The sequence below is a fragment of the Nicotiana tabacum genome, chromosome 11 (assembly GCF_000715075.1).
Source record: "Nicotiana tabacum cultivar K326 chromosome 11, ASM71507v2, whole genome shotgun sequence".
In the NCBI taxonomy this organism is placed as follows: domain Eukaryota; kingdom Viridiplantae; phylum Streptophyta; class Magnoliopsida; order Solanales; family Solanaceae; genus Nicotiana; species Nicotiana tabacum.
This window is the reverse complement of record NC_134090.1, coordinates 145594458-145606556: the sequence shown is the minus strand read 5'-3', so window position 1 is coordinate 145606556 and position 12099 is coordinate 145594458. Positions and strand designations below refer to the sequence as shown.

The window sequence follows — 12099 nt, the reverse complement described above, 5'->3', positions numbered from 1 at the left end:
GAATGAACTATGTCATTCATCAGAGTCAAGCAACTGTGGCTCTCCATCTTCTTCTTCTCAATATCTTCGATTAAAGGCTCGAGCCAAACATCAGCTCCACCAGTCTCTCTCAAAAGGCTATGATTGGTAGGAACTTTAAGAGTAACACTTCTCATAGCCATGCCTCTGCAGCTAGAACCCGCCTCTATATGCTGAACAGAGGAAGGGGGAACAATGGAAGGAGAAGTAGTAGAAGAGGTAAAAACAATGGGAGCTGTGGGAGTCAAAGCAGGGATGGTAGGAGTACATATGGGAACCAAAATAGGTAAAGAAACAGGAGTTGATAAAATAGGCAAAGAAATACTCGTGGTTGTCAAAGGAATAGAAGGAATAGAAGAAGAAAGGGGAGTTTCATCAAGAACTGGTCCAAATTCTCCACTCTCAAAACCACTAACAAAGAGACATCGAATTGATTCATTAGAGCCTCTTGGAGTGGTATCCTCATCAGAAAGGATTTGAACAGGCTCGGAGATAGAGGCTCGAACAGGAGTATCTTCAACTTCGTCTCCATCAATGATGCGTCTCCTGGTTCTTGGCCTGGCTATCAAAGAGGTATTCTCTTCTTCCTCATTCTCAGAACTTTCTTCTACAACTTTTCTTTTTGGTAGCGTGGCCCGAGTCTTTTCCAAATCAAGTGAAGCGGTTGAAGACGCTCGAATGGCAACGGCTACCTCAGCTGTCATACCCCTGATACCAAATCCTGATAAAAAAAGGGATAAGGAATTGAAATAAGAAAGAATTCAATATACGGCAGAGCATAAGGAAATACATACCATGGATCTTCACTTTCCAACCATTCAAAAGAGAAATTGATTTCCAAGTTCTCGCCTCCATAGGCGCAATCTTCAAAATTGAATCTACCCAACCACGAAAGTTAGGAACGTGTTCCATATCTCCCATGGTTGCTACAAAAAGCCAAAAAGAGACGAGATTAGAAAAGAAACCAAAATTCTTAAAAACTAAGATACGGTAGGAAAAAGAAAAACTTACATGCAAAATTCCACTTCTCAGGGAAGGGAATGTTTGTTTCACCCAACAAATCCACCGTACATACAGCAACGTAACGACAATACCACCCTCGATCCTTGTCATCTTCGGGGTTTACTAAAACCTTCTTGCTTCTTGCAGTTAAGGTAAAAACTCCATGGCGGAATAATTTTGGGTGGTATAGGTGAATAAGATGGGAAAAGGTAAAATTAACATTGGCTTTGGTAGACAAATACCTTAAGCAAGCCACAGCTCTCCAAACAAGAGGCCCTACTTGAGCTAAGCAAATTTTGAAAACGCGACAAAATTCAAGAATAACTGGGTCAATGGAAGGATTAAATCCCAAAGTAAAGGGATACATATAAATGAAAGAGAATCCAATTCTAAAAGAAGAAATTCTCTGGTTTGGGGCAGGAATCATCATACGAAGATTATCTCTCCAATTACAATCTTTCCTAACAGTGGGAATCACAAGTTCAGTTATTAAAGAAGGATAGGTATCAGTTTTTTCTAAATTTTTAACTTGTTCTTGGAGAAATCTTCTATCATTCCCAAAAGATAAATCATTGGGTACGATTTCTTCAACTAAAGGCTCCTGAGTAGGTTCAGAAAGTTCTTTACCTTTAGAAGAGGAGGTCTTTGGGATAGAACTCCTAATACCAGAAGAAGAAGAAGCAGAACCAGATGAACCACCATGAGTGGATCCTAGGCTCAAGCTCCGAAGCCTACCTCCTTTGTCTCTCCTATGTCTTACGGGGGTATTGGGGAAGTGATCTAGAATTGAAACTTTTCTAGGGTTAGGGTTTGGAGATGACATTGTTGAAGAAGGATGAATTAAAGGGGAGAAAAAGCAAAAGTGAATAATAAATTGCTTGTTGAAGATCTACGAAGAAGAAAGCAAAAGAAAGAGGGTTAAATATGTTTATAATGACAATCGTCAAAATTAGAAGTGTAATGATGGAAAGCCTATAATAAAGGCAACTAACACTTCGTGAATAGTGGGAATGAAGAAGCCTTGAAAAAAGGGCGCAGATTTGCAAAACCAATCAAAAGGTGACACGTATGTAAAGCATTAATTAGAAGGAACAATTAAGCGCCAGTACTTTCATAGTATTAATTACAGCAAAAATTCCCTTTTTATGAAGATCCACTTCCCATATATTTAATTGATAAATAAATAGAAAGTGGGGGGACTATCTGTATTGGGAAAAAACTGAATTTATATTGAAGGTGACGTGGCATGACACGAGGACTAGTCAAATGGTCAAAACATGATGATCAGTTAAGAGACATGAGTGACAACAAATACGGGGAAAGGAAAGCTAAATAGGCACGAGAGGCAATTCTAATAATACAAGCTTCGTACCTATTTAGGTCATTTAAAGCCAAGAGATCAGAAGGCATTGAAGACATGGATATGATGACAAAAAGGAGTTCAAATTCAATATTAAATACCCAATACATTAGAGAATTGGTATTAAATAGGAATGATTGTGTAACGTCTTATTTAATGTCATTTATTGCTCATAATTATCTCATTAAGGCTAAGGTATTACTCCTTTATTTAGGATCAACTATAAAAGGAGGAGGTCAAGTCATTTGTAAAGACAGAGGATACCATCAATATTACATTAAAATACAAACTTATCTACTGCTTATTTGTCATTCTCAAAAAGTCTATTATTTTTTTTGTCTCCTGATTATCAGTAGCCCGAATTTCTATTTGTCTTTAGCTTTGACCAAAAAATCAACTTTTTGGTTAAACAATACCACTCTTGAACCCTCGAACTAGTGGAAGACTTAGAAATCAATAAGTATTCAATCAATAACCACCAAATCCAAGCTCTAGGATTGTGTGAGAAGTATGAAAGAGGAAGCAAAAGAATAAATAATTTAGCGACCAAAATTGGTCTGTGGGAAAAAGCGACCAAAGTTGGTCGCTAAACTAGCGAAAATAATAAAATAAATAAAAGAAACAAAATAGCGACCAAGGTTGGTCGCTACTTGGTTGCTATATTAGTCAAAATGTTGACTGGACTGGTCAGACTTTCTTGGTCAAACATTTACTGAGATTAGTGACCAATGTTGGTCGCTAAAGTGGGACCCACCTACAAAATTTTAATAATTATATTATTATTTTAAAAAAATTATAAAATATAAATATATATAATATAAAAATGGCGACCAACGTTGGTCGCTACTTAAAGGGTAGGCAGATACCGACCAACTTTGGTCGCTTAAATGGGGCCCAGTTATACAATTTTAATAATTATATTATTAATTTAAATATTATATGAAATATAATTAAATCTGATTTAAATATAGCGACCAACTTTGGTCGCTAAACTAAATTCTTGAATAAATAGCGACCAAAGTTGGTCTCTATTCAGGTCAACAATGGTCAAAATTAAAAATCACTTTTGTATTTACTATCTAAATAATATAAATATAAGTCTCTCTCTCTCTCTCTCTCTCTCTCTCTCTCTCTCTCTCTCTCTCTCTCTCTCTCTCTCTCTATATATATATATATATATATATATATATATATATATATATATATATATATAAAATATATACTTACGCTATATTATGCACTGAGTATAAGTCTATTAGGTAATATTATATCGAATATAGCTTACATATATAATATATATACTTACGCTATACTATGCACTAAGTATAAGTGTATTAGGTAATACTGTATCGAATATAGCTTATATATATACTTACGCTATACTATGCACTAAGTATAAGTGTATTAGGTAATACTGTATCGAATATAGCTTATATATATATAATATATATATACTTACGCTATACTATGCACTGCGTATAAGTGTATTAGGGAAACTCCCCTTAGAATTTTGGTATTGTTGATATATGAAATGCCTTGTACGTGAGGTGACGAGTGCGTACTTGTGCTAATTGTTGAAAATCCTATTTTTATTAAGTAATTATAACTGTGTTTCTTTCCCTGCTTACACTACTTTCAATTTTAGCCTACTGTTAGCTTAGGGAAGCATGCCTAATTGATTTAATTGCTTTACGTGCTCAAACTACCTTATTTGAATTCAGTGCAGCATGCTAGGTTAGGAATACCTATTTTACCCTAGTGTGAAATTTGGATTGAATGGAATATTCTTCGTGCTGCTGTGTGTTTACTTTGGGACTACGGGATGGTATCCCGGGAGATCCCCTGCTTGTTTACTTTGGGACTATGGATCAGTATTCCGGTAGATTCCCCTAGTATTGAGTATCTATATATGGGACTACAGATTTGTATTTCGGGAGATCCCCGCCAATATGAGTTGGACTACAGGACGACACTCGGGAGATTCACTGGATATTTATATATTATATATATATATATATATATATATATATACTTACGCTATACTATGCACTAAGTATAAGTGTATTAGGTAATACTGTATCGAATATAGCTTATGTATATAATATATATATATATATATATATATATATATATATATATACTTACGTTATACTATGCACTAAGTATAAGTGTATTAGGTAGTATTATATCGAATATAGCTTATATATATATATATATATATATATAGCTTAAATTGAATTAAAATCCTAAATTTATACTACATATGTACATAATTTTAAATTGTATTATACACACACACACACACACACACACACACACACACACACACACAGATATATATATATATATATATATATATATATATATATAGCTTAAATTGAATTAAAATCCTAAATTTATACTACATATATATATAATTTTAAATTGAATTAAGAGTAATATAATTTTTTTAGAAATAGCGACCAACTTTGGTCGCTATTTCTAAAAATTCAAAACTGATTTACCTACCAAAATAGCGACCAACTGTGGTCGCTATTTTTAATTCCAGAGTGTCAAAACCGGGATCCCCTCCCATTCTTTCTAAAAATTTCCCAAAATCTCTCTTTTCTCTCTCACACTCAAACCCCCCCCCCCCCTTCCAACTCCCAGCACCAGATGCCCCACCCACGCCACCAACGACCACCGCCCAGCTGCCGCCGCCCCGTCGCCGTCGCCTCTGCCGCTGCTGCGTCTCTCTCCTTCTCCACCTCCTAAAAATTCTAGGTTATAATTACAATTTATATCTTTTGTGTAAGCTTATAATGTTTTGTTTATTAGCTATGAATTAGTTTCAAATGACTAGTGTTTCAATTGATTATTTAACATTGTATTTTATAGAAACCTAGGGTTTAGGTTGTATTTATCATTATTTAACATTTTATAAAAATCTAGGGTTTATATAAATCTATGATATAAATTGAAACTTTTAGGATATGAGTTGAATTTTTAGGATATGAATTGAAACTTTTAGGGTATGAGTTGAATTTTTGGGATATAAATAGAAATTTTAGGATATGACTTGAACTTTTGTGGATATGAATTGAACCTTTAGAATATAAATTGAACTTTTAGTTTATGTTTAAACTCGTAGGATAAGAATTGATGAACTTTTAGTTTTTAGGTTTTGTTCTTGTGAATTGAACTTGTACGATATAAATTGAAGCTTTTATGTATGACTTGAACTTTTTACGATATGAGTTGAAACTTTTAGGATATGAGTTGAACTTTTAGGAAATAAATTGAACCTTTAGGATATGTATTGAACCTTTAGGATATGACTTGAAGTTTTAGTTTATGTTTAAACTCGTAAGATATGAATATAACTTTTAGTTTTTAGGTTTTGTTCTTGTGAATTGAACTTGTAGGATATAAATTGAAGCTTTTAGGATATGAGTTGAATTTTTAGGATATGAATTGAAACTTTTAGGATATGAGTTGAACTTTTAGGAAATAAATTGAACCTTTAGCATATGTATTGAACCTTTAGGATATGATTTGAACTTTTAGTTTATGTTTAAACTCGTAGGATATGAATATAACTTTTAGTTTTTAGGTTTTGTTCTTGTGAATTGAATTTTTAGGATATGAATTGAAACTTTTAGGATATGAGTTGAATTTTTAGGATATAAATAGAAATTTTAGGATATGACTTAAACTTTTGTGGATATGAATTGAACCTTTAGGATATAAATTGAACTTTTAGTTTATGTTTAAACTCGTAGGATAAGAATTGATGAACTTTTAGTTTTTAGGTTTTGTTCTTGTGAATTGAACTTGTACGATATAAATTGAAGCTTTATTGTATGACTTCAACTTTTTACGATATGAGTTGAAACTTTTAGGATATGAGTTGAACTTTTAGGAAATAAATTGGACCTTTAGGATATGACTTGAAGTTTTAGTTTATGTTTAAACTCGTAAGATATGAATATAACTTTTAGTTTTTAGGTTTTGTTCTTGTGAATTGAACTTGTAGGATATAAATTGAAGCTTTTATGTATGACTTGAACTTTTTAGGATATGAATTGAAACTTTTAGGATATGAGTTGAACTTTTAGGAAATAAATTGAACTTTTAGCATATATATTGAACCTTTAGGATATGACTTGAACTTTTAGTTTATGTTTAAACTCGTAGGATATGAATATAACTTTTAGTTTTTAGGTTTTGTTCTTGTGAATTGAATTTTTAGGATATGAATTGAAACTTTTAGGATATGAGTTGAATTTTTAGGATATAAATAGAAATTTTAGGATATGACTTGAACTTTTGTGGATATGAATTGAACCGTTAGGATATAAATTGAACTTTTAGTTTATGTTTAAACTCGTAGGATAAGAATTGATGAACTTTTAGTTTTTAGGTTTTGTTCTTGTGAATTGAACTTGTACGATATAAATTGAAGCTTTTATGTATGACTTGAACTTTTTACGATATGAGTTGAAACTTTTAGGATATGAGTTGGACTTTTAGGAAATAAATTGAACCTTTAGGATATGACTTGAAGTTTTAGTTTATGTTTAAACTCGTAAGATATGAATATAACTTTTAGTTTTTAGGTTTTGTTCTTGTGAATTGAACTTGTACGATATAAATTGAATCTTTTATGTATGACTTGAACTTTTTAGGATATGAATTAAAACTTTTAGAATATGAGTTGAACTTTTAGGAAATAAATTGAACCTTTAGCATATGTATTGAACCTTTAGGATATGACTTGAACTTTTAGTTTATGTTTAAACTCGTAGGATATGAATATAACTTTTAGTTTTTAGGTTTTGTTCTTGTGAATTGAACTTGTAAGATATAAATTGAAACTTTTAGGATATGAGTTGAAATTTTAGGATATAAATAGAATTTTTAGGATATGACTTAAACTTTTGTGGATATGAATTAAACCTTTAGGATATAAAATGAACTTTTAGTTTATGTTTAAACTCGTACGATAAGAATTGATGAACTTTTAGTTTTTAGGTTTTGTTCTTGTGAATTGAACTTGTACGATATAAATTGAAATTTTACGATATGACTTGAACTTTTTACGATATGAGTTGAACCTTTAGGATATGACTTAAACTTTTGTGGATATGAATTGAAGGTTTAGGATATGAATTGAACTTTTAGTTTATGTTTTGTAATTTTATATGCCGGAGGATTATTAGAAGAGATTGATGACGTTATTAGACATGCAATAGAACTTACACCAAGAATAACTAAGACACAGTACCTGGCAAAGTGTGCCTTTAATTGTTCTTCTCATTAGCGACAATGATGATGAGAAGGCAATGGCATGTGTTTCAAATAGTGATGGTGTAGGTAGGAATTTAGTATTTTCTAAGTAGATAAAAGAAGAGCTTATAGAGTAATTTTGTACTTCATTTTCCATGAGGAAAAGAAGTTTAATTGAGAGTGACAAGGTTGATGAAGACGGAATGTGTTCCGTTGGTCATGGCAGTTCCCGTAGAATGGGGATCATAAGACTCTATGATGACAGAGATTATAGGAAGTTTTGTTCTAAATTTTCTTTCAAGTCTGATCCGTACAAGCTTAATGTGATAATGGTGATATTTCTTCGGATTCAAACAATGATTTGACCGACAAAAGTATGGAAATGCTCTTAAAAAGAATTAAAGGTAAAAACTTTCCAGCATCCTTCTCTACCAAGAAAAACATTTTACCTTTAATTCTTTTTAAGAGCATTTCTATACTTTTGTCGGTCAAATCATTGTCTGAATCCGAAGAAATATCACCAATATTATATTAAGCTTGTACGGATCAGACTTGGAAGAAAGTTTAGAACAAAACTTCCTATAATCTTTGTCATCATAGAGTCTTATGATCCCCGCTTTATGGGAACTGCCATGACCAACGGAAAACATTCCGTCTTCATCAACGTTGTCACTATCAATCAAACTTCTTTTCCTCTTGGAAAGTGAAGTATAGAATTCCTCTATAACCTCTTTTATCTACTTAGGAAATGTTAAATTCTACCTATACCATCACTATTTTGAAACACATGTCGTTGTCTTCTCATTATCATTGTAGCTATAGAGATCAACAATTGATCAAAGACACACCCTGTCAGGTACTGTATCCAAGTTATTCATTGTATCCAAGTTCATCCCGAGTAATAGTACCACGAGGATAATCACCAAAGCCACCAGACAGCTTTATGATGCCAATGAAGCAAGATGAGCTATTCAATGAAACTCGTATTGTAAAGAAGAAGAAAGAGACTGATTCATAAAGGAGGGTCGAGCCTCGACTATATACATGTAAGTTTTTTACTTTTCATTAAGTATTTTGATTCACTTTTATATAAATTTTGAAATACTAATTCAATATATATAATTTTTCATATAGGTTCGCTTCACATGCAGCTGACGTGGGGGAATTCATACGCAGTCAACCACCTAATGAATCGGGCGAGGCAATCCAACTTTCGGACGAGGATGCTGAAAGAACACTCCTTGAGTACTTTATATACTTTGAACTAGACAAAAAAATTTAGTTCTATTGTGTTAGTCCTTTTTAGTTCGAATGGGCTTGTAATAAGCGTTAACTTAGTTTTGTTAGCTTAATGTGTTAGTTCTATTGATTGTTGCTTTTAATTGTTGTTGTTGTTGTTACTGGCATAAAATGCCTGTCTAGGATGTTTGGTAAGCTGGCAGGTGGTGTAGCTGCCAAAACAGGAAGTTTCTGCCAAAAATATACCAAGAAAAGCGACCAACTTTGGTCTCTATTTGGTCACATTTCACTATAAAAAAAATAATTTTCTGGGCAATAGCGACCAACCTTGGTCGCTACCTGCCCAGATTTCTATTAAAAAAATACAATTTATGGAAATATAGCGACCAATGTTGGTCGCTTATCTTTAAAAAAAAAATTAAATTCTTGAATTTAGCGACCAACTTTGGTCTCTATTGTCCAGATTTTAAAATATAATATTTGGATTAGAGACCAAAGTTGGTCGCTTTCTAATGATTAATGATAAATTAAAAACAACGTATTTCATATGTAGAGACCAACTTTGGTCGCTAAATTTATATTATTAAATTAATATAGCGACCAAAGTTGGTCACTAAAGTCAAATCAGAATATTTAGTCCTTTTACCTTAGAGACCAAAGTTGGTCGCTAATTAGCGACCAACTTTGGTCCCTAAAATAAAGGGACCAGCAATATTGCGACCAGGCATGTTTGGTTGCTTTTTGGTCGCTTTTAGGCCTATAAGCGACCAACTTTGGTCGCTTTTTACCGGATTTCTAGTAGTGATAAGCGCTTTGAATGATCTCACAATTTGTGATGAATTAACTCCTTATCATCATCATCATGATATTTGATATATCCAGATTGCGCGAGATTACTATGGCAATGGAATAAATCTTTATGTGAGGAAGCTGACGTGAGTGGTTGGAATTCGCTGCACTATGCTGTTTATCTAGGATTGAAAGAAGCAGTTTCTGATATGCTGGAGTGGAAGAAATCCTTAGCCTACCTTCCAGCAGGCAGTGAAAATCGCTGGACGACAACGTTTCACATTGCAGCCAGTGCAGGTGATGAAAACATGATAAATGAGTTATTAAAGTACTGCCCTGATTGCTGGGAAATGCTTGATAGCAGAGACCAAAATGCTCTTCATGTTGCCATATTCAACAATCAATATATGTTAGTTAATTCCTTATTGAAGTCCAGGAAGTGGGATAGCCTTGCTGACGATGCAGATAATGATGGCAACACTCCTCTCCATTTGCTTGCCGCCTCTATTTATTGGGCCCATGTGCCTGTGAAATTAAGAGAAAATCCCAGAGCAAAGAAGATGTCATTTAACAAAGAAAACCAGACTCCGCTTGACGTAGCATTGTCTTGCATAAAGAGGACGACAAACAAGGAAACTATCAGTGACAGCATGTATCGCGATTTTGCTAACATTGGTCGATTGGGAGGACGTGAAACTCCGGTGAACACACCGGATGAAATTTATCTACAGAGGGAGAATTTGAAGCATGCTAAGGAACGTGAAACAGAAATCAAAGGCATCATGTCGGCAGCTCAAATACATCTAGTTGTGGCCACTCTATTAGTTACAGTCACCTTTGCCGCTGGTTTCACATTGCCAGGAGGTTTTGACAGCGATTCAAATAGCCCTAATGAAGGGATGGCGATTCTAACAAGAAAAGCAGCGTTCCGTGTATTTGTTATTACGGATGTCATTGCCTTTGCATGCTCAGCTGGTGCTATATTCAGCTACTTCATCATGGCAATAAATCATCGACCAACGTCCTATCAGGATTTGAGAATTCTGTGGGCTCTCAGTAGAGTCGCAAGTCTGTTGCAGCTTCTGGCAATGTTAGCAGTGGTAATTGCATTTGTAACTGGTATATATGCGACTTTAGCACATTCACTGGGTCTCTCCATTACTGTATGTACCATCGGTTGCCTCTCTTTTCTTTTGTACATATTTGTAATGTATGTTGTTGGAAGAGAAGTTGCTTGAGAAGTAGAAAGAAACATAAATGCATCAGTATGGCCGAGTAATAGTACTGCAGTCTGCATGCATCGATCAGTATTTGTTTAACAGATTGTTCAGTTCAGCATCTCTCTTTTTGCTTTAGCTTGCCTTCTCGCATACCATATGTATAGATGCATTCGTAAAGATGATGTGCAATTTTTGTAGTTAAAAAAAAGAATTGTCAAATTTATTCAAAACAATTACGAATTCTTTAATGTTTTATAGTATTATATGTTATCTTGGTTTTTATTTTCATTTATATGTTAAAGTAATAAGACGCCTTACTCTAGAAAGAAGTAGCTTAATTACTTTAGTAGTTAACGTGCTTATATACAGGTGAGCTACTCTCTACCATTAGTTTCTGATTAACTTCTAGTCTGAGTGGAGAAGCTGTCAATTTCCAGAAACAATATTTGGTAGTTCCGTTTACATGTTATGTTAGTTATGTGAGAAAAATATCATGTAGGAATTATTTATGTGTGAATAGTAATGAATGAGTTATTATGCGGTAATTAATAACTTTAATCTCCGTATTACGATTCTTATTGCTCATCCTCTTCCGCTCAATAATTTCGCATAACTTAATGAGTATAATCTAATAACCAACCAAACACATCTGGTCCTTCTAACTAAACATAAATAGTACGGGCTAGTCAGTTTTCGGACGGGTCATTCCAGCGTTTGCAAAGTCATTGAAAAATAGTCACTATTTTGTTGCAATAGGGACCGGTCCAGCATAATATACTGAAGATCAGTGTACCAGCGTATGTGTCACACCTCCTTTTTGCGCGCCCGCCCCGAGGGGTTAGAAATGCGCGGGTGGAGTTTTTCCAATTAAAGTGACAATATTCGAAATGGGATTATTTATTTAATTCAGAGTCGCCACTTGGGAAAGGTTTGGCTTTTGGTGTCCCAAGTCACCGGTTTATCTTGAATCCCAAATCGAGGAAATTTTCGACTTTTCCAAATGAAGTCTGCGAACCAGAAATTCTAAGTAAGGAATTCTGTTGACCCGAGGGAAGGTGTTAGGCACCCTCGAATCCCGTGGTTCTAGCACGGTCGCTTAAATTGTTATAATGGCTAAATATCTGATTTAAATACATGTTGTGACTTATGTGCTTTTATTAAGTTTAAACCGCTTTTATCATTATCATTTATTTTTATAGAATT

General features: G+C 33.8%; 1 protein-coding gene across 1 annotated transcript; it reads left to right on the top strand.

The window, feature by feature from the left end:
- Positions 1 to 1219: 1219 nt before the first annotated feature.
- LOC107760887 (protein ACCELERATED CELL DEATH 6-like) lies at positions 1220 to 10914 on the top strand. Its single transcript, XM_075224450.1, has 2 exons — positions 1220 to 1229; positions 9770 to 10914. The coding sequence occupies exons 1-2, from the start codon at positions 1220 to 1222 to the stop codon at positions 10912 to 10914; spliced, it is 1155 nt and encodes a 384-aa protein (XP_075080551.1).
- The last annotated feature ends 1185 nt before the right edge of the window (positions 10915 to 12099 follow it).